Source organism: Saimiri boliviensis, chromosome 13, assembly GCF_048565385.1.
Source record: "Saimiri boliviensis isolate mSaiBol1 chromosome 13, mSaiBol1.pri, whole genome shotgun sequence".
Classification (NCBI taxonomy): Eukaryota; Metazoa; Chordata; class Mammalia; order Primates; family Cebidae; genus Saimiri; species Saimiri boliviensis.
The window spans coordinates 41,136,460-41,161,267 of NC_133461.1; the positions used below are offsets into that span (position 1 = coordinate 41,136,460).

The following is a 24,808-nucleotide window of genomic DNA, read 5'->3' on the forward strand; positions in this document are numbered from 1 at the left end:
TCACCTCAAATATTTATCATTTCTTTGTGGTGGGAAAATATCAAATCTTCTAGCTATTTTGAAATATAAATTATTGTTAACCATAGTCACTCTCCCATGCTATCGAACACCAGAACTTATTCCTTCCATCTCTGTGTTTGTACCCATTCATCAATCTCTCCTCACCTCCCTCCCACAGTACCCTTCACAGTCTATTAAGTGGCATTCTGCTCTCTACTTAAACTTTTTTTTAGCTCTCACATTGGTGACAACATGCAGTATTTGTCTTTCTGTGCCTGTCTTATTTCACTTAAAATAATTACCTCCAGTTCCATCCATATTGCTGCCAATGACTCATTTTCATTCATTGTTACAGCTGAATGGTATTTGTGTATAAATAGAGCACATTTTCTTTATCCATTCATATGATGATGGACACAGGTTGATTCCATATATAGGTTATTGTGAATAGTGCTATGATAAACATGGGGGTGTAGGTATCTCTTTGACAACTGATTTCCTTTCCTTTGGATAAATATCCAGTAGTGAGATGGCTGGATCATATTGTAGTTCTATTTTTGGTTTTTGAGAAATCTCCATATTGTTCTCTACAATAACTGCACTAATTTCTATTCCCACCAACAGTGTATAGGAGTTCTCTTTTCTCTACATTCTTGCCAACATTTGTTACGTCTTGTGCTTTTGATAATAGTCCTGCTAACTGGGGTGAGATGATACCTCACTGTGGTTTTAATTTGCATTTCCCTGATGATTAGTGATTCTGAGTATTTTGCCAAGTATTTGATGGCCATCTGTATATCTTCTTTTGAGAAGTATCTATTCAGTTCTTTGCCTTTTAGATGTGTGTGTGTGTGTGTGTGTGTGTGTGTGTGTGTGTGTGTGTGTGTGTTTGCTATTGAACTGTCCCTTGTGTATTCAGGCTATTAGTCCTTGTCAGATGAATACTTTGTAAATATTTTCTTCTACTATACAGGTTTTCTCTTCATTCTGTTGTTTCCTTTGCTATGCAGAAACTTTTATTTTAATACAACCCCATTTCCCTGTTTTTTGTTTTGTTGTCTATGCTTTTAAAGTCTTAGCCATAAAATCTTTACCAAGACCAATGTCCTAAAATGTTTTCCGTATGTTTTCTTTTAGCACTTTTATAATTTCAGGTCTTATGTTTAATCCATTTTGAGTTCTGCCTATGATGAGAGAGAAGGGTCTATGTTTTCTTTTAGCACTTTTATAATTTCAGGTCTTAGGCTTAATCCATTTTGAGTTTTGCCTATGGTGAGAGATAAGGGTCTAGTTTCATTCATCTACATACAGATATCCCGTTTTCCCATAATGGTTTATTGAAAAGACTGTCTTTCCCCAATGCATGATCTTGGCATCCAGTCAAAAGTAAGAGGGCTATAAATATGCAGATTTATTTCTGGGTTCTCTATTCTATTCTACTGGTCTATGTCCCTATTTTCATATTAAGACCATGCTGTTTTGGTTACTATAGCTTTGTAATATATCTTGAAGTCAGGTAGAGTGAATGTAACCAACTTTGTTCTTTTTGCTGCGTATTGCTTTGGCTATTTTGAATCTTTTGTGATTTCATACGAATCTTAAGATTTATATATGTGTAGAGAATGTCATTAATATTCTGATAGGAATTGTATTGCTCTGAGTAGTGGAGTCAATTTAACAATATTATTCCAATCCATGAGCATGGACATCTTCCCATTTATTTGTGTTCTCTTTAATTTATTTCAGCTTGCTTTGTACTTTCCTTGTTGAGGTCTTGAAATGCTTTGGTTAAATTTGTATCTAGGTATTTTATTTATTTATTTTTTCTGAGATGGAATCTTGCTCTTTCACCCAGGTTGAGGTGCAATGGAATGATCTCAGCTCACTGCAACCCCCACCTCCTGGGTTCCAGTGACTCTCGTGCCTCAGCCTCCCCAGTAGCTGGAATTGTAGGTGCCTACCACCACGGCCAGCTAATTTTTAGAGACAGGGTTTCACCACATTGGCCAGGCTGGTCTCAAACTCCTGACTTTGTGAACCACACACTTTGACCTCCCAAGCTGCTGGGATTACAGGTGTGAGCCACCATGCCCGGCATTATTTTATTCTTTATTGCAGCTATTGTAAATGGGATCACTTTCTTGATTTCTTTTTCAATGAGTTCATTATAAGTGTACAGAAATGCTACTGATTTAGTTATGTTGATTTTGTATGCTGTAACTTTACTGTATTTATTGGTTCTAAGAGTTATTTTGGTAGAGCCTTTAGGTTTTTCTACAAATAAAGTCATGTTGTCTACAGAGAGGGAATATTTGATTTCCTCTTTTCTAATTTGGATATATGTTATTTCTTTCTCTTGCTTGCTCTGGCTAGCACTTCCAGTACTATGTTGAATAGGAGGGGTGAAAGTGAGTTTTGTTTCAGGTTTAGTGGAAAGACTTTCAGCTTTTCCCCATTTGGTGTGATATTAGCTGTGGGTTTGTCATATACAGCCTTTATTAAATTGAGGTATGTTTCTTCTATGCTTAATTTGTTAAGGGTTTTTATAATAAAGGATAGTGAATCTTATTAGACATTTTTTCCCTATTGAGATGTCATATGGTCTTTATCCTTTGTTTTGTTGATGTGATATATCACATTTTATTTTCCTTCAACTTTTACTTTAAGTTCAGGGGTACATGTGCAGGATGTGTAGGTTTACACAGGCAAACATGTACCATAGTCGTTTCCTTCACAGATCATCCCATCACCTAAGTATTTAGCCCGGTGTCTAATAGCTATTCTTCCTGATGCTGTACCTCCTCTGACCCCTGCCTGACAGGTCCCAGTATATGTTGTTACCTCCCATGTGTCCATGTGTTCTCAGTGTACCACATTTAATGAGTTGCATATGTTGAAGTATCTTTGCATTCCTGGTATAAATTCCACTTGATCATGGTGCATTATCTTTATGATGTGCTATTGGTTTTGTTTTGCTAGTATTTTGTAATGAATTTTTACACCTGTATTATCAAGATTAATGGCCTGTCATTTTCTTTTTCTGTTATAGGTTCACCGGTTTGGTATCAGTGATGCCGGCCTCACAGAATGAGTTAGGAAGAATTCTCCTCTCTTCAATTTGTTTTGAATATTTTTTAAAGAATTGGTGTTAATTTTCTTTTACAAGATTGATAAAATACAGCAATAAAGCCACCCAGTTTGGGCCTTAATTTTGTTTGGGAGGCTTTTTATAACTGAGTCAACCCTGTCACTCATTATTGCTCTGTTCAAGTTTTCAGTTTCTTTCTGGTTCAATTACGGTGTATTGTGTATGTTCAGGAATTTATCTATTTCCTCCTTTCCAATTTATTAGCATACAGTTTTTCACAGTAGTCTCTAATTATTCTTTGTATTTCTGTTATACCAGTTGTAATATCTCCTTTATTGTTTTCATTTTATTTGGATCTTCTTTTCCCTTGGTTAGTCTAGTTAGTGGTTTATCAATTTTATCTTTCCAAAAATTACAATTTTTTATTTCATTGGTCCTTTTTTTGGTCTCTATTTTATTTAGTTCTGTTGTAATCTTTATTATTACCTTCCTTACTAATTTTGAGTTTGGTTAGTCCTTGCTTTTCTAGTTCCCTCTTAGCAGGGCTTTTGCTGTATCCCATAGGTTTTGGTACATTATATTTTCATTTTCATGTGTTTCAAGAATTTATTTCCTTCTTAATTTCCTCATTGATACAATGGTCATTTGGGAGCATGTTGTTTATTTTCTGTACATTTGTACAGTTTTTTAAAGTTCCTCTTGTTACTGATTTCTAGTTTTACTCCATTGTGGTGAGATAAAATATTTCATATGATATTGATATTTTTAAATGCTGAGATTTGTCTTGTGGCCTACTATATGGTCTGTCCTGGAGAATGTTCTGTGTGCTGATGAGAAGAATGCACATTCTGTAGTTGTTGGATAAAATGTTCTGTAGTCTGTTACGTCCATATGGTGTATAATGCAGATTAAATAAGATGTTTCTTTGATGATTTTCTACCTAGATGATCTGTCCAATGCTGAAAGTAAAGTCCCCAACTATTGTTGTATTTAGGGCTATCTCTCTCTTTGGATCTAACAATAATTCTTTCTATGTCTTGGTGCCACAGTGCAGCTTTTATATATATATATATATATATATATATATATATATATATATATATATATATAAAAGTTACAGCGTCTTGCAGAATTGGTGCCTACACCATTATATTAATCTAATAACCTTGTTTGTCTCTGATGTTTGACTTAAAGCCTATTTTGTCTGCTAGAACTATAACTACCTCTGTATGCTTTTGGTTTGTGTTTTCTTCCATTCCTTCATTTCAGACTGTGTCTTTACAAGTGAAGTTACTTCCTTGCAGGCTGCATATAATTGAGTTTTGTTTTTTAATCCACTCAGCCAGTCTATATCTTTGAGGAATTTAAACCAATTACATTAAAAATTGTTAGTGAAAAGTGAGGAACTGCTCCTATAATTTTGTTAATTCTTTTCTGATTGTTTTGTATATCCTTTGTTGTTCTCTTTTATTACAATTTGATTTTTTTTTTTTTTTGTAGTGGTAACATTTGACACCTTTCTCTTGCTCATTTGTATATCTGCTTTATTAGTGACTGTTACAACTGTGTGTTTTCATGATGGTAGACATTGACCTTCTACTTCACTTCTAGACACAGGACTCCCTTAAGCATTTATTATAGGACTGGTCTATGTGAATGAGAGTCATGAATGATTCCTTCAGCTTTTGGCTGTCTGTGAAAGACTATTTCTCCTTCATTTTTGAAGGACTGTTTGTGGGGTATAGTACTCTTGACTCTCAGGTTTTTTGTTTTTTCCATCAGCACTTTGAATATATCATCCCATTCATTCCGCCCTCTAAGGCAGGGGGCCCCAAATCCCCATGCTGTGGACCAGTTCTGATCTCTGGCCTGTTAGGAAATGAGCTGCACAGCAGAAGGTGAGTGGTGGGCAAACCAGCCTGAGCTCTGCCTCCTGTCAGACCAGCAGTGGCATTAGACTCTCATAGGAGCACAAACCCCATTGTGAACTGTGTATGCAAGGGGTATAGGTTGCATGCTTCTTTTGAGAATCTATCTAATGCCTGATGATCTGAGGTTGAAGAGTTTCACCCTGAAACCATCCTTCCCACTCCCTGGTCCATGGAAAAATGGTCTTCCATGAAACCGTTCCCTTGTGCCAAAACAGGTGGTACCACTGCTCTAAGGTTTCCCTTGGGAAATTCACTGTTCATCTCATGAAGATTCCCTTATTTGTGACTTGATGCTTTTTCATTGCTGGATTTTTAAAATTTTTATTTATTTTTATTTTTTGAGACAGAGTCTCGCTCTGTCACCCAGGCTGGAGAGTAATGGCACGATCTTGGCTCACTGCAAATCTGGTTACCAGGTTCCAGCAATTCTCTGCCTCAGTCTCCTGAGTAGCTGGGATTAAAGGTGCTTGCCACCACACCCAGTTAATTTTTATATTTTTAGTAGAGATGGAGTTTCACCACGTTGGCCAGGCTGGTCTTGAACTCCTGACCTTGTAATCTAATTACCTTGGCCTCCCAAAGTGCTGGGATTAGAGGCATGAGTCACTGTACCTGGCCCTTGCTAGATTTTTAATTCTTTGCCTTTGCCTTTTGATAATTCTTTGCCTTTGTCTTCATAACATGCCTTGGGAAAAACCATTTTGGGTTAAATCTATTTGGAGAACTTGGAGCTTCCTAAATCTGGATGTCTATATCTCTTGTAAGACATGGGACATTTTCAGTTACTATTTCATTAAATAAATTTTCTGTACTTTTGCCCATCTATTTCTGGAACTCCCAAAATTAGAATATTTGGTCCATTATGTGGCCCTATACACCACACAGGCTTTCTTAATTTGTTTCTATTCTTCTTCTTCTGACCTGACTCGGTTATTTCAATGACAGTTTTCAATTTCAGAAATTCTTTCTTCTGCTTAATCTAGTTTATTGTTGAAGCTCTCAACTGTATTTTTAATGTTATTCACTGAATTCTTCAGTTCCAGAAACTCTATTTGGTTATTTTTTATGATACTGATCTCTTTGTTGAATTTCTCACTCATATCAATTGTTTTCCTGACTTCTTTGTATCAGTTATTTGTATTGTCTCTCATTGAGTATCTTTAGTATCATTATTTTGAGTTCCCTTTTTGGCATTTCATAATATCCTTTCCTTGGCATCTATTCCTGAATAATCATTGTGTTCATTTGGAGATGCTATGTTACCTTGCTTTTTCACGTTTCTTGTATCCTTATAATGATATCTGTGCATCTGGTATAATAGTCATTTCTTCCAATTTTATGGGCTCACTTTTATAAGGAAGGCTTTTTCCTGTAAATGTATTTGTAGTATTGGCTGACTGCAGTGCTTTGGCTTTGATTATGGGTGAGTGCCATAGTATAGCCTTCATATACTTTTAGCTGTAATTGGTGTCAGCAGTGTCTCATAGTTTCTCAGTGGCTTAGGCTGTGGTTGCCAGTGTAAGCTGTGGCAAGAAATTAGTGTTGGTGGTGGCTGGATGACTGTGCTAGTCTCAGTCTCCCCAGTAATTTATGCAGGCATTGGGAATAAAAGGTCTAAGCAGGCTATACCTTGGGTATCCAAGTGACTTGCTCTGATGCTGACAGTGGCAATAGCTGTGTGGGCAGGCAGACAGGTCCTTGCGCCCCTGGGCAGCATGTGTCATGCTGGCAGTGGTAGGCCAATCCTTAGGCTCCTAAGTGCTGTGTGCAGTAGTCACTGGTGTCAGTGATGGGTTGAACAGGCCAGTCCTTGGCGTTCTGGGATATGTGCGCATTTGCCAGTGGTAAGCAGGATGGGTCTGTCCTTATGCCACTGGATGACATCTGTGAGTGACAGCAGTGGTGGATATAGTAGACCAATCTCCAGACACCTGGAGAGTTTGTGCTGATGGTGGTAGCAGGCAAAGAGAGCCCTATCCTCAGGTGCCCACAGAATGTGCATGGGCATCAGTGGTGGCAGGTGGGGTGGATCTATCTCCAAGTCTCCCAGATTATGTGCACAAGTGCCATCAGCTGCAAGCAGAACAAGACTGTCTGCAGGACCCACAGTGGTGCATATGGGCATTGGCTTTGATTAGTGGGATGAGTCAATCCACAGGCTGACAAATGGTATGCTAAAGTGCCTCTGGCAAGGGTGGTAGATGGGGTGGGTCTGTTCTTAGGCCTCTGGGTATGAGTGCGGACACCAGTGAACAGGGTGGATTAATCCGGGGCCCCTAGAGAATGCACATGTACCAGCAGCAGTGGGCTGGGTGGGCATGTCCTCAGACCTCCCAATGGTGCATGCTGGCAACTGCTGTGGCAGGTGGGTGGGTCAGCAGCCAGGCTACCAGATGGCATGCTTGGGCATTGCTGGTAGGGGGTGGAATGGGCCTATCCTAAGATTTCAGATGGCATATGAGTGGGCCAGTCCCCAGGCTCCCTGAAGGCATGTGCTGTTCTGTGGTCCTGCTGTTGGAGGAAGCAAGGTTGCCGTCAGTGGCAGCAACTCTAGGTAGGCAGCTCTCAGGCTATGGGGAGCACATGCTTTGGGTCCCTTTGTCCTGGGGCCAGCTTCTTTGGTGTGCTGAACTACCTGTTTCCTAGGGTGTAGGGCAATATGTGGACAACAGTGTTGGGTATCTGGCTTCACTACTGGGTCCAAAGAGCATTGTGACAATTTAGTCCTCTGGAAAGATGTGGAGGGAGGTCAGCAGGACTCCAGAGATGTGAATATGCAGGGATTGTTGGGACCTAAGGCAGAATGTAGTTTGATGGAGGCTGAGCTCCCAAAATGGCAGGGAGGTGCAGCTTCTGGGGTTTCAGAGGGTACATGGGACCCAGCAGAAACTCTCTTGCTAGAAGAATGCTGTTGCATGGGCTCCAGGCAGCTGTCTATACTAGTCTCAAGGCCTATAAGAACTGAAGAGCTCTCGCATAGCTAGTATCGGAGGAGTCCATGGTAGGAATATGGACCACTGGCGATCCCTTGCTTACCCTTTCCCTATGATGAGGACAAAACTTAAAGAATATAGTGGTGCTTTATTTCACTTTATTTTCCCAATGAGGAGTTCTTCCTGGGTATGAGCTGATCTTGGACAGACTGGTTGCTTTGCTTCTCTCTCCTTCTGTGCCTCAGAGGTTCCCTGTCACTTTCCTGTTGAATTCCAATGCTTCTTAAGCTCTATTTGATACTTAGTTATTTATTTACAGTATTGATCTTTCTTTGTAGAGGAAATGAGTTCTGGGTGACTTCAGGTATTCATTTTAAACTATTCTTTTTGTTTTGTTTTGAATTTTTGTTTTTCCCTGATTGGCTGTGTAAGGTTTTATATATTTATTATTTCAATTTCCCTGTCTGAGAGTTGCCTATTTAAGGTAGTTTATCTTATTAATTCAAGAGAACTTTTATAATCTGGATGCATTACTTCTTATTCGTTGTCTTTTGAAGATTTCTTAGTATACCTTCAATTGAGGCTATTTCAGGTTTATCAGTATCCTCCTCCCTGATGTTCTCTTCATTGCTGTTTTTCTTAGGAGATAACTTCCTTTCACACTTAACTGAGAAAGATTGAGATTTAAAACATTAGTGCTCCAGTCAAAGAGATGAACATGCTCTAAGGTTTAGGGGCATCTGGGCATGTATGACCTAAATTTAAATAATTATGACAAAAATATAAGATTATACACCACTTCCAAAAAAATCTCCTAAAATACCTCTGATAAGACCATGTATCTTTCAAAATCATACATTATAAGGATTTCAAGAAACTCTGACAAGTGCTTCCAAATCTGACAGTCATTGATAAGCCAAGAATTCTCACACAACAGTCTTTAATTATTTTATCTAATGAGGTTAAAAGAAGTAAAGACAATGAATTTAATGTCTATCTGATTCCACTTGCTATGGAAATGATGGTGTCTCCAGTAACACCAGGAAGAGGTAGAGATAAGTCAGGGGAGAATACTGCACAGCTTTGAGAAGGCTTTGTAGAATTATTAAACAAGAATGCCCACTAATTTTAAAAAATATAATCAAGAATGGTTATGAAAATGATCTACTTACTTTCTACCTTACAGGTTCTTTGACTTTAACAGTAGAACTCCCTAAATAAAATTTAATTTCAAGCAAATATTATTTATTTGGATATTTAAATTATTTTAGTATTAAAAAGATTCTGTATTTAAAACACTAAACTTACTCAAGTGAGGTATTAAGAATTTGGAACTAAAATAAACAAGATAATGAGAAAGTGAAAACATATTTTTTTATAATTAACAGCTCATTTTGAGTTAATTATATACAATTACCAAAATCTAATTAGAATTTATTTCCTATTGTCTGTGAGAAGAATTACAGGCAAGGGAATTTACATTGCTGCCTTCTTGCATAAAGGCTATAGAATGAAAATAAATAATATGGGAAGTATTAATGACAAAAAAGAGCAAATGGTAGGGCACAGCTGAGCCAAACTTTTGGAAGATAATTATTACATGAAAGATGGTAATGATTTCAAAAGTCATAAGTTGTTTCTAAGTCCTCCAGTTGTTTAGTTAGTTGTTTCTAAGTCCTCCACTTTTTTAGTTTGTTTGATATTAATTTATTGGTTATACAAAGATGACCTTTAAAAATGAATAGTTTTGTAATTCTGCATACTCCTATAAATATGACCATTTTGTACTTTTATATAATACTGAGCAATTCAACAAAAATTTTTATTGTTATGAAAGGAAAAACTACCTTGCTAAGTACTTTGGAAGATATAAAAAGCCACTATCAGGCCAGGTGCAGTAGCTCATGCCTGTAATCCCAGAGCTTTGGGAGGCCAAGGTAGTGGATCACCTGAGGCCAGGAGTTTGAGACCAGCCTGACAAACATGGTGAAACCCTGTCTCTACTAAAAATACAAAAATTAGCCAGGTGTGGTGGTATGCGCCTTTAGTCCCAGCTATTTGGGAGGCTGAGACAGGAGAACTGCTTGAACCTGGGAGGTGGAGGTTGCAGTAAGCCAAAAATGTGCCACTGCACTCCAGCCTGGGTGACAGAGCGATACTCCATCACAAACAAACAAACAAACAAACAAACGCCACTGCCTTCAAGTACCCTAATAGAATACAGCAAATACACAAATATGTATTATCTATACAGAATATAAGGGCTACAAAAGAAACCCAAAGAAAATATTTCTGGAAAAGGTAATATTTGAGATAAGTCACAAAAGATAGGATAGAATTTTGATATGCTACAGATAGGTACCTATCATCCCTACCTCAAACACACACATGCACATGTATATACATACATACATGCTCCCACCACAAACTCCTAGGAAATTATTAATAGAACATGGATACCTTTGGGGCAGAGTTACTCTGCTTACTATAGCTCTTTATCTAAAAACCTGATATTAAATACTGTTAAATGAGAAAAAGTGTTCAATTTGATTTCAAATATATATATATATATATATGTTGTAAATATTTGTAGGTATGAAGAAAAGTTTAGAAGGATATATATCAGAGTGATAACCTTAATTCAACCAAGACAGTCAGGATAGATAGTAGAACAGAAAATAAAAAATGAGTGATGCTTTCTTAGTATGTCTTTGATGTTTTACTTTTTACAAGAGAAATGTTTACATTAAAAATTTTTAAGTTCAGTTAAAAAATTTTAAGGTGGTTTATGAAACAAAATGTATAATATAAAAATAATACACTCATTCATAAATGAATAATAATACATATGAAGATTACCTTTAGATGAGATTATAGGTACATTATATTTTCTTCTTTTGTATTATCAGCATTTTATATTTTTTCTATCATAAGTAAGTAAGAAAGTAAATCAGTAAAGATACAGATAAACATGAATGGTATTAAAAATAAAAAAATTTAGAGCCCATTTTTCTATTTTGGCTTTTGTTGCCATTGCTTTTGGTGTTTTAGTCATAAAGTCCTTGCGTATGCCTATGTCCTGAATGGTTTTCTCTAGGTATTCTTCCAGGGTTTTTACAACAGAATAGGAAAAAATTTTTGCAATCTACCCATCTGACAAAGGGCTATTATCCAGAATCTACAAACAACTAAAACAGATTTACAAGAAAAAAACAAACCCATTCAAAAGTGGGCAAAGGATATGAAAAGACACTTTTCAAAGACGTGTACAAGGCCAACAAACATATGAAAAAATGCTCATCATCACTGGTCATTAGAGAAATGCAAATAAAAACCATATTGAGATACTATCTCATGCCAGTTAGAATGGCAATCATTAAAAAATCTGGAGACGGCAACAAGAAGAGCTAACGATCCTAAATATATACATACCCAATACAGGAGCACAGATAGTTAAGGCAAGTTCTTTTTTTCTTTTTTTGAGTCGGAGTTTCACTGTTGTTACCCAGGCTGGAGTGCAATGGCGTGATCTCGGCTCACCGCAACCTCCGCCCCCTGGGTTCAGGCAATTCTCCTGCCTCAGCCTCCTGAGTAGCTGGGATTACAGGCACGTGCCACCATGCCCAGCTAATTTTTTGTATTTTTAGAAGAGATGGGGTTTCATCATATTGACCAGGATGGTCTCGATCTCTCGACCTCGTGATCCACCCGCCTCGGCCTCCCAAAGTGCTGGGATTACAAGCTTGAGCCACCGTGCCCGGCCAAGGCAAGTTCTTAATGACTTACAAAGAGACTTAGACTCCCACAAAATAATAGTGGGAGAATTTAACACCCCATTGTCAATATTAGACAGATCAACCAGGCAGAAAATCAACAAGGATATCCAGGACCTGAACTCAGACCTGGAACAAGCAAACCTAATAGACATTTACAGAACTCTCCACCACAAATCCACAGAATATACATTCTTCTTAGCACCACATCACACCTACTCTAAAATTGACCACATAATTGGCAATAAACCACTCCTCAGCAAATGCAAAAGAATGGAAATCATAACAAACAGTCTCTCAGACTACAGTGCAATTGAGTTAGAACTCAGAATGCAGAAACTAACTGAGAACCGCACAGCTTCATGGAAACTGAACAACTTGCTCTTGAATGTTGACTGGATAAACAATGAAATGAAGGCAGAAATAAAGATGTTCTTAGAAACCAATGAGAATGAAGACACAACATACCAGAATCTCTGGGACACATTTAAAGCAGTCTCTAAAGGAAAATATATAGCAATGAGTGCCCACATGAGAATAAAGGAGAGATCTAAAATTGACACCCTATCAACAAAATTGAAAGAGCTAGAGGAGCAAGATCAAAAAAAAACTCGAAATCTAGCAGAAGACAGGAAATAACTAAGATCAGAGCAGAACTGAAGGAAATAGAGACACAAAAAACTCTTCAAAAAATCAATAAATCCAGGAGCTGGTTTTTCGAAAAGATCAACAAAATAGACAGACCACTAGCCAGATTAATAAAAAAGAAAAGAGAGAATAACCAAATTGATGCAATAAAAAACGATAAAGGGGATATCACCACAGATTCCACAGAAATCCAAACCATCATCAGAGATTATTACAAACAACTCTATGCACATAAACTAGTAAACCTGGAAGAAATAGATAAATTCCTGGACACCTGCATCCTCCCAAGCCTAAACCCGGAAGAAGCCAAAACCCTGAATAGACCAATAACAAGGTCTGAAGTCGAGGCGGCAATAAAGAGCCTACCACCCAAAAAAAGCCCAGGTCCAGATGGGTTCACAGCCGAATTCTACCAGACATACAAAGAGGAACTGATACCATTCCTTCTGAAACTATTCCAGACAATCCAAAAAGAGGGAATCCTTCCCAAATCATTTTGAGACAAACATCATCCTGATACCAAAACCCGGCAGAGACTCAACAAGAAAAAAAAAATTCAGGCCAATATCTATGATCAACATAGATGCAAAAATCTTCAATAAAATACTGGCAAGCCGATTGCAACAGCATATCAAAAAGCTCATCCACCATGATCAAGTAGGATTCATCCCGGGGATGCAAGACTGGTTCAACATACGCAAGTCCATAAACGTAATTCACCACATAAACAGAACCAAAGACAAAAACCACATGATTATCTCAATTGATGCAGAGAAGGACTTTGACAAAATTCAACAGCCCTTTATGCTAAAAACCCTCAATAAACTAGGTATTGATGGAACGTATCTCAAAACAATAAAAGCTATTTACGACAAACCAACAGCCAATATCATACTGAATGGGCAAAAACCGGAAGCATTCCCTTTGAAATCTGGCACTAGACAAGGATGCCCTCTCTTGCCCCTCCTATTCAATATTGTACTGGAAGTTCTGGCCAGAGCAATCAGGCAAGAGAAAGAAATAAAGGGTATTCGAATTGGAAAGGAGGAAATCAACTTGTCTCTATTTGCAGATGACATGATTGTATATCTAGAAGACCCCATCATCTCAGCCCAAATTCTCCTGAAACTGATAAACAACTTCAGCAAAGTCTCAGGATACAAAATCAACATGCAAAAATCACAAGCATTCCTATACACCAGTAACAGACTTAAAGAGAGCCAAATCAAGAACCAACTGCCATTCACAATTGCTACAAAGAGAATAAAATACCTAGGAATACAACTAACAAAGAACGTAAAGGACCTCTTCAAGGAGAACTACAAGCCACTGCTCGATGAAATAAGAGAGGACACAAACAGATGGAGAAACATTCCATGTTCATGGTTAGGAAGAATCAAAATCGTGAAAATAGCCATACTGCCCAAAGTAATTTACAAATTCAATGCTATTCCCATCAAGCTACCAATGACCTTCTTCACAGAACTGGAAAAAAACACCTTAAACTTCATATGGAACCAAAAGAGAGCCCACATAGCCAAGTCAATTCTAAGCAAAAAGAACAAAGCAGGAGGCATCACACTACCGGACTTCAAACTATACTACAAGGCTACAAATACAACATACCCACAACCATCTGATCTTCGACAAACCTGACAAAAACAAGCAATGGGGAAAGGATTCCCTGTTTAATAAATGGTGTTGGGAAAACTGGCTAGCCATGTGCAGAAAGCAGAAACAGGACCCCTTCCTGACACCTTACACCAAAATTAACTCCAGATGGATTAAAGACTTAAACATCAGACCTAACACCATAAAAACCCTAGAAGAAAATCTAGGCAAAACCATTCAGGACATAGGCGTAGGCAAGGACTTCATGAGCAAATGCCAAAAGCAATGGCAACAAAAGCCAAAATAGACAAATGGGACCTAATCAAACTCCACAGTTTCTGCACAGCAAAAGAAACAGTCAGTAGAGTGAATCGGCAACCAACAGAATGGGAAAAATTTTTGCAGTCTACCCATCTGAGAAGGGGCTGATATCCAGAATTTACAAAGAACTAAAACAGATCTACAAGAAAAACAAACAAACAAACCCATTCAAAAATGGGCGAAGGATATGAACAGATACTTTACAAAAGAAGACATACAGGAGGCCAACAAACATATGAAAAAATGCTCATCATCACTGGTCATTAGAGAAATGCAAATCAAAACCACATTGAGATACCATCTCACACCAGTTAGAATGGCGATCATTAAAAAATCTGGAAACAACAGATGCTCGAGAGGATGTGGAGAAATAGGAACGCTTTTACACTGTTGGTGGGAATGTAAATTAATTCAACCACTGTGGAAGACAGTGTGGCGACTCCTCCAGGACCTAAAAATAGAAATCCCATTTGACCCAGCAATCCCATTACTGGGTATATATCCAAAGGATTATAAATCATTCTACTATAAGGACACATGCATACGAATGTTCATTGCAGCACTGTTTACAATAGCAAAGACCTGGAACCAACCCAAATGCCCAACGATAATAGACTGGATAGGGAAAATGTGGTACAAACACACCATGGAATATTACGCAGCCATCAAAAATGATGAGTTCACGTCCTTTGTAGGGACATGGATGAACCTGGAAACCATCATTCTCAGCAAACTGACACAAGAGCAGAAAATCAAACACCGCATGTTCTCACTCATAGGCGGGTGTTGAACAATGAGAACACATGGACACAGGGAGGGGAACACTACACACTGGGGTCCGTTGAGGGAAAATGGGGGAGGGACGGGGGGTGGGGAGGTGGGAAGAGATAGCATGGGGAGAAATGACAGATACAGGCGAGGGGATGGAAGGCAGAAAACCACACTGCCATGTGTGTACCTATGCAACAATCTTGCATGTTCTTCACATGTACCCCAAAACCTAAAATGCAGTTAAAAAAAAAATCTGGAGACAACAGATGCTGGAGAGGATGTGGAGAAATAGAAACAGTTTTACACTGTTGGTGGGAGTATAAACTAGTTCAGCCATTGTGCAAGACAATGTGATGATTCCTCAAGGATCTAGAAATAGAAATTCCATTTGACCCAATAATTCCATTACTGGGTATATAATACCCAAAGGATTATAAATAGTTCTATTATAAAGACATATGCACACATATGGTCATTGCGGCACTGTTTACAATAGCAAAGACCTGGAACCCACACAAATGCCCATCAATGATAGACTGGACAAGGAAACTGTGGCACATATACACCATGGAATACTATGCAGCCATAAAAAACAACAATGAATTTGTGTCCTTTTTAGTGACACAGATGAATCTGGCAACCATCATTCTGAGCAAACTGACACAAGAACAGAAAACCAAACACTGCATGTTCTCACTCATAGGTAGATGTTGAACAATAAGAACACATGGACACAGGGAGGAAAGCATCACACACTGGGGTCTTTTGTGGAGCCTAGGGGAGGGATAGCAGTGGGTGGGGAGGTTGAGGAGAGATAACATGGAAAGAAATCCCAGGTACAGGTGGCAGGGGGATGGAGGCAGCAAACCACATTGCCATGTATAAACCTATGCCACAATACTGCATGATCTGCACATGTACCCCAGAACCTAAAGTAAAATTTAAAAAAAAATGTATATATAGCTAGAGCCAAACTAATCAAATAACAAATATTTTCTTCTTCCAAAAAAGTTTAAATTAAAAAATACATAATAAGTTCTTCCCTATCAACTAAAGAAGAACTATAATGTCCCTACATAAAAAATATGAACATAGGAAGGAAATGAAAATTCCACAAGAAACACAAAGCATTAATAAACACAGAAAAATGTCCATCCTAATTGAATACAGAGTAACTGCGAATTACAAGATTCCATCTTTCTGCCTACTGAATTGCCAAATATGGTTTAAGTATACAAATAAACACTGGAGAGCCAATTTACATGACTGATTGAATACAAATCTCTATTCTCTTCTAAAACCACTGAAAAATAATATTATTAAAAGAATAAAAATGTTATGAAACCTATGAGGTTGCAAAGTGAGGTGAGCACAACAGAGAAGAGATATTACAGAATTTTAGAAGGCTGGAAAGCAGATGTATGAGTTGAAACTCAGCTAGCCAAGTAGAAAAGTCAAAACTGAAATATCTGCTAGCTGTGGTTGGGAGGTACTGTAAGCTGAAACATGTCAGAGAACTCCTGAAAGGCTCAGGGACTGGAGGAAGCAGGTAGAAATGCAGATGATACTAAAAGCACACCTGATTTGAAGTCTCTATCGCAGAGAAAAGCCAACATATCCTCCTCCATCTGTTCCCACTGTATGATGATGACTGGAGGTTTAACCCCTAGGAGAGGCTGAAAAAGAATAACCCTGAACTCGGGGCGTTAAATACATTGAGGGCAGAAATCCATACAGTTAAAAGGGAGATTAAGTGAAAGCCTACGTAACAAGTGATGAGCCCATTTTTTTACTCCCCTGGGCTCCCCACAGTGGCAGTGAGACTTGTACAATGCCTCTATCCTTTATTCTCACACCAGCAAGAGATTTATCCCTAGGGAAACTGATCATCCCAAGAGAAGAAAACCTATGGATAGTAATAAGAGTTCCCAACGTGCCTACCTGATCATGGTGAACTCCATTAGCTGACAAGCTCTGCTCATAATATACCGAGAGCTTTTCATAATTTTTTATTGTTTTGCTTCACAATATGGGTGGATCACTAATGATCCATTTGTGGAAAAAAGCAATTTTAACTTGGTGAAAATAGACACAATTCACCAGGAAGAGATAAAAATTATTATAAATAGTCTCAGAGATAAGAAGACTACATTGCATATATAAAATGAGAATGGGTTATTAAAAAATGGCCTTTGTAAGCATAAGATATTTTTAGAGATTAAAAATTACAAGGCTGGGTGCAGCAGCTCATGCCTATAATCCCAGTTCTTTGGAAGGTTGAGGCAGTTGGGTCACTTGAGCTCAGGAGTTTGAGATGAGTCCGGGCAACATGGCAAAACCCATCTCTACAAGAAAAAAAAAATTAGTTGGGTGTAGTGGCATGTACTTGCAGTCCCAGCTACCTGGGAGGTTGAGTGGGCAGGACCATTTAGCTCAGGAAATCAAGGATGCAATGAGCCATGATTGTGCTGCTCACTTTTAGCCGGGGCAACAGAGTAAAACCCTGTCTCAAAAAAAAAAAAAAAAAAAAAGAAAGAAAAAGAAAAGGAGGAATATGAAATATAGGAGAGAAAAGTAAGAAAATGAGAGTCGATTCTAAGTCAACATCTGGGTGAGATGAGTTCTTGAAAGAGACAATATAAAATTTCTCTAAAGTGAAGGCAGTTTCTCGATTAAAAGATTCTGTATGAATGAAAAAAGGTGTAACTTATGCACATCAGCATTAATTTTTAGAAGAACTTTAGAGAAAGACAAGTCCTAATAATTGTGATGGGGAATAAGTCACATAAAAAAAATCAAGAATCAGACTGCAATGCACTTCTTAATGATAAAACCAGAAACTAGAAGGTAATAGAACACAACCTTCAATCCCTTCTGAAGAAAACTAACTACTAACTGAGAATGCTGTATAAAGCTCAACTATAAATTAAATGTGAAGATTGACTAAAGACATTTTTCAAAGGTGTAACACAAAAAAATTACTGCCTCTGTACTCCTACAGTAAGCTACTGCAGGGCATGTTTTAGTAAGATGAAAGGGTATAAACCAAAAAGAGGATAGCATGTGACCTAGGAAAAAGGAATATAAGATAGAAAAGAAATAAAGAAAATTTCAACAATGATAGGTAAGAAAATTTCAATGAAATCACTAGACAAAATGCCTAGAGAATAATTAAGTTCACACTAGAGCAGGATTTTATGGAAGTCTCCAGGAAGGATCTTGTAAATTTTAACTGGTAAACACTGTATATATTTATTGTATGCAACGTGATGTTTTGATATATTGTATATTTTCATCACAAACTGATTAAATCAAGCTAGTTAACAAATCCATCACCTCACATACTTATATTTTTTGTGGTGTTAACATTTAATATGTACTCTCTTAGCAATATTCAATTATATGATACATTATTATTTGCCATAGTCACCATGCTATATAACAGACCTCCAGAACATATTCATCCTCACTGAAACTTTGCAGTCTTTGAGCAGTATCTTCCTATTCCGCCCCCAGCCCCATCCCCAACTCCCCAAACCCCCCAGGCCTTGGAAACCACTGATTCAACCTTTTTAGAGTCTACATCTAAAATAGATCACACAGTATTTGTCTTCCTGTGCTGAAGAAGGCATTTTTAAACTCCAGAGAAAATAATAATACAAAATTAAATTTAATAATAGTAAAGCACACAGTTCAGCTGTGCATAAAATATTTACAGTCTTATTATAAATATTTTGATATAGATATATTGAGAGGACAGAAGGAAGGAAATAGCATGTGTGGGAGTATATTATATACGTAGACAGAAATATGGAGAGAGGGAAGAGAGGGAAAAAGGAAGAAGGAAAGGCAAACAGAGGGAAGATAAAAAGGGAGCAAATCGATAGTTATCAGTGAGAGCTAAATCATCAACTTCCATAGTAGAAAGTCAATACTTAATGACTATATAAGTCTGTTATTCAGAAATATGGATATAAATACTAGAAGGAACAGATAAAAGAGGAAACATCTAAAACAGTCAAAACTGCTCGTAGGAAGAGGAACGTCAGTAAGATGGCAGAATAGGACTTTCAAGGACTTGTCCCTGTCCCTCCCATCTCCCCCATCCGAAACATCAATTTGAACAACTATCCACCTACAAATACCTTTATAAGAGCTATATAAACCAGGTGAGAGATTATAGCACTTGACTGTAGCACAAAAATCAAAAAGAATGTATTGAAGAGGGTAGGAAGGATGGATTTATGTTACTGGCAGCATGCCCTTTCCCCAAGCTCAGCCAACACAGTAGAGAAAGAGATCCTCTGCTTGGGTGGGGAAGACAGGGAAGTGAGAACCAGACTTTGCCTCAGACGCTAATATCAGGCCTACATCAGGAAAACCTAGTATTGGGCAGGCCTTCCTGGTCCCAAACTCCAGGCCAATACTACATACTGAGTATTTAGACCTGAGAATTGCTTGAACTCAGAAGGTGGAGGTTGCAGTGAGTCCAAATAGCGCCATTGCACTCCAGCCTGGGCAACAAGAGTGAAATTCCGTCTCAAAACAAAAACAAAAACAAACAACAAACAAAAAAACTTAAGCAGACCTGCCTTGGCACCAGGTAGGATCCTGCCATTCCAAGTTCCAGGCCTGCCTCAGACTTCAGACTACCCCAGAGCCAGGTCAGTCCACACGGCCCTAGTTTACCCATGCCTCAGTCTAGACTGGCATCCCTGACCTCAGGCACCAGGCTTGTCCCATGCTAGGTCAGTCTTTATGGTCCCACCCTGAGGCAGATTTAGGCCTGACCCCATAGAACCCAGTGCTGGGCTGGCTCCACAGACTAAGGATCCAGGACCCAGGTTCAAGGTCTAATCTTTAGCCCCAAGATCCAGATTAGTTGTTGCAGATTTAGCCTCTAGGCCAGGAATCACATAAAACCATTTGCCAACGTGAATCAAGAATCATAAAAAGATTCATATATACTTTGTATTAGAAATTCCACTTATAGGAATCTATAATTAGGAAATAGGTAGAGGTAAAGTAAAAAATTTTACTTAGAGAAATGTTCTTCAAGGCATAATTTATAACAGCAAAACCTGGTATTATCCGATAACAGACTAATAGATAAATATTGGGGAAAGTTACCAAGCAATACATATTTGTTGAATGAATTAATGTTTCCATAGAGTATTTAATACAATCAGAAAATACGATACAGTGAAAAAAGTAACATAAAACTCTGTATAAGCATAATTGTTAATTCTCAATATAGACTATAATACCACATCAAAAAAAAAGAAAAAAAAAAAAAGAAATAGGAAAAAAGGGCTCAAAGGATTATCTCAAAGTTGTAGAATTATAAATGATTTTTATTTTGTTTTTCATACTTTTCTATATTTTTGAAAATTTTTTAACAAGAATGTACTTACATGGTCAGAAAACTGTATGAATCAATATAGAGCTATAAATGTACACCAAACATATCCTAAATATTTACACCCTTAATATTCTTGTTTTCACTAAGACTTCAGGTTTACCTTGGTCCAGAGTCACTGCCATTCATATCCAGTTTGAGTTCTTGGGGTTTAGTAAGCTCTTTTTCAGGAACCAGTTCTCTTGACTTAAACACAGCCTGAGTTCTTAACCTGTAAAAATTAATTTTAAGAATTTTTAATCTTGTGAACCTAAATGACAAACTTTGGAAAACCATGCTTTTTCAGCTCAATCCCCAGAAATTATTTTCAACTTAAAATTCAGTCTGCCAAAAATAAATGAGTAATTCCTAAATATATGTAAAAAATTGATTTCATAGTAACTTAAATTTCCTTTATTTATAGGAAAGGTAGGGAAAATTAAGTTGGTTAGAATATCATTTAAAATTCAAAATTATAAATACTTCAATAGGAGCACTTGAAATCTCTGCCATAGAAAGTTAATTATTCCCTCTATTCATTGTAAGCAAGTGTATTTTGATCACCAGTGTCTCAATGTGAAGTCTAGTAAATAATTATCACTGACCCTGATCACATTTATTTATATAGGAAGTACCCACTTCTCATACTGACATTTCAAGAGTTAGGGCTACAGCTCACTGACCAACATATTTTCCCTGAGCCAAAGATGAATTCTTCCAAAAGAATTGGAAGACACTGTATCCATGAATGCTTACTTAGCCCCACACTGACATGTACTGAGGAGAGAAAGCCATTGAAAACTTGGCAAAAACGTAGGTCTTCTACCAGGAGTTTGAGTGTCAATCATTGGTATCAAATATGTGACACTTATTCTCTCAGCTTTTAAGAAATGTCCTCATCCGTAAAGTATATTTTTTAACTATGAAATCAAACCATGAAGTGTAAAAACATTAAAACAATATTGTCATTTTCATCATTATCAAAAGACAGTCTTATAATTCCAACTAACTGCACACTAATATACCAAGTACATGGATTAATTTCCCTTAGGAACTTACAGTTTAAGACTAATATTTGGTAGTGACACATAGGTAGGTAAATGCAGATGCAAAATGCCCAAATCAGGCAATTATGAGAAAAGTGAAAAAACAGTAGCAGTAATAGCAAGCAGTCAGAGTAGCTGCTACAGCACTAGTGTACTAATCCTCACAACCACTCTATAACATAGCTACTTTTACCATTATCTATTTACAAATGACTAAAGTGAGGGCCAGGCACATAACTCTCTCAAGGTGACACGTTTTTCACTCGTTAACACTGAATTTTATCATAGGCATAAATCATGTATTAAGGCATATTGTTAGAGTAGGAGACAAAGGTAAATATTTATAATTAGCCTTGATTTTTATTCATTATACATACATTACTTTGCTCTAAAAATGATTTAAGATGGTTCTTGGCACAATCATGAATAATATTGTGGGTAAATCGTCTCTGATCAATCTGGAAAGTGCTCACAAAGATAATACCCTTTCAAAAGTTGTTACCAGCAGTCATGTAGCAGCAAGGTGGCAGAATGAATCATTAATTACAATTTAAGGAAATATCAATGCCATATCAAACTAGTTCTAAAATGACAAGCTCATCCCAAGATTCTGAACTACTATAACAATTCTGTGCTACTCATTTAGTATTCAATTAGATTGCCTTCCCAGTATTTTTCCAGAACACCCTAAGCACTATAAACAACAGCTTGTGAATAGCAGATAGTAATTCATGAATTTAGTTGAAATGAAATTCCCTGGGGCTGGGCATGGTGGCTCACACCTGTAATCCCAGCACTTTGGGAAGCTGAGGCAGGTAGATCACCTGAAGTCAGGAGTTTGAGATCAGCCTGGCCAACATGGTGCAATCCTATTTCTACTAAAAATACAAAAAGTAGCCAGGTGTGGTGGCAGGTGCCTGTAATCCCAGCTACTTGAAAGGATGAGGCAGGAGAATTGCTTGAACCCAGGCAGCAGAAGTTGTAGTGAGTCAAGATCAAACCACTGCACTCCAGCCTGGGTGACAGAGTGAGATGCTGTCCTAAAAAAAAAAATTCCTTGGGGAATGTAAATGAAAAGGCCAGTAAAGTTATATAAAAGTTAAAATTACATAAAATTAAAGAGTGAGATTATGTGTATTATATTGAGCCAAGATAAAGTCTTGCTTATTTTAGTACTCCTCACAAAGTTTTGTGCAGAGTAGAGAGCTTAGTAAATATGTACTCAGACAAGGAGAATGAAACTGAATTACAGACGAACATTACACATTAAACAATAAGGTGCTAATTTTGGACATATTCAATAACCAATTATTAGTTATGTGAAAAGGAAAGCAAATCTAGAAATTTTAAGTAGTGGGATTTTGACTGTGTTGTAATGAAGAGTCATGGTGCGGATAAATGGAAAAGTAGGACAGAGATATTTAAATCAGAGGGAAAGGTATGGCTTGAGAAAGAAACATGAATGATATACTGAGAAGATCTCAAGGAAACAAATCTGCCTTTTGAAAAAAAAAAAAAAAACAACAACAACTATTTCTTAGAAAAAGTGGGACAAATGGGTAGAGAGGTTGTTCCAAATTATAAAAGGCTTCAAATATTACTTTGAATAAACATAACCTAATACAAAATTATCATGGGTTTTTAAAATTCAGAAGTGGCACAAGAAAAGCAATGTCTTAGGAGGATTCATTTGAGATGTTCTTGTTATCTGATGCTAATATGCAGAAGGTTGAATTTCAGATAACTCCAAAGTGATAAAATTATATAAATCTAAAAAGTAGACCAGAGAGTAGGGCAACTTTCAGCCTAGAAATATGAATTATGATACTGATTAATTAAATGGATAGATTTATGGTCCTAGTTCTGGGTTGCACCAGCTACGATAAAACATGGTGGGAGTAAGCAGGAGAACTAGAGGTGAAAGGTGTTCAATTACAAATGTCTTGGCAGGGTGCAGTGGCTCACATTTGTAATCCCAGTACTTTGGGAGGCTGAGTCGGGCGGATCACGAGGTCAGGAGATCGAGACCATTCTGGCCAACATGGTGAAACCCCATCTCTACTAAAAATACAAAAATTAGCTGGATGTGGTAGTGCATGCCTGTAATCCCAGGTACTTGGGAGGATGAAGCAGGAGAATCTCTTAAACCTGGGAGGTAGAGACTGCAGTGAGCGGGGATTGCACCACTGTACTCCAGCCTGGCAACAGAGTGAGACTCTGTCTCAAAAAAAAAAAAAAAAAAAACATCTTGAGGCCAAGAATGGCAGCTCACATCTGTAATCCCAGCACTTTGGGAGGCTGAGGTGGGCAGGTCAGGAGTTTGAGACCAGCTTAGCCAACATGGTAGAAACCCTGTCTCTACTAACAAAAATTAGCCGGGTATGGCAGTGTGTGCCTGTAATCCCAGCTACTCGGGGAGCCTGAGGCAGGAAAATCACTTGAACCTGTAAGGCAAAGGTTGCAGTGAGCCAAGATCACGCCATGGTACTCCACCCTGGGCAACTCTACAGAGAGCAAAACACAAATGATCAAATTAGAATATAGGCAATACTGAATAGAGAATTTACTGAAGTTAGGAGGGCAAACAAGCACACAAAAAGATGCTCAACATCATTCGTCATTAATTAAATGCAAATTAAGACTGCAATGAAATGTCATTATACACACATTAGAAGAGGTAAAATAAAAATTAATGACAATACCAAATGCTAGCAAGGATGTGGAGAAACAAAACACTATATAATAACAAAACAGCAATTCAGCTTTTGAAACACTATTCTTATGGAAGAATTGCAAAGGGAAGAACAGCCTAAATGTGGATAGGTTTATGAGAATTCATCATTCAACAGGTCATCCTTCATGGCCAGAAAGGGTTCAATTTAGAAGACTCGGAGCCATCATTTGTTATATTTTATATTATGGCAGGTAAAAATAATTTTGGAATCATCACAGCTAATCTCACTGCTTCACGATCTAATTCCTCACTCCGAAATCTCAAGCTTTTATTTAATGCCTAATATTGTCCACAATATCAAACAGCAAAGGATTCTGTGTAAAGGTTATATCATTTTAAAATGCTGTCTTTGGAACCCAGCAAAAGTTACACCAGACTGCTCAGAAACAGATACTCTAAGCTAACAATTTGGAAGACAAGATAATCTTTGAAGTCTTCCAAAGAATACAAGGGAATTTACTTAGTAGACATTTGCATCTTGAGCAAGCCAAGATCCTGAAGAATCTCTGGTTCTACACATCTGCTACTGTAATACAACAGTTTTACACTGTGTT

At 37.5% G+C, this 24,808-nt stretch overlaps 1 protein-coding gene across 1 annotated transcript in view; it reads right to left on the reverse strand.

Moving 5' to 3' along the window:
* Positions 1 to 24,808, reverse strand: part of KIAA1328 (KIAA1328 ortholog) — a 369,240-nt gene that overhangs the window by 118,575 nt on the left and 225,857 nt on the right. The window contains exon 8 of the mRNA XM_074383567.1: positions 20,599 to 20,706. Coding sequence (XP_074239668.1) covers positions 20,599 to 20,706 — 108 coding nt within the window. The remainder of the gene's footprint in view (positions 1 to 20,598; positions 20,707 to 24,808) is intronic.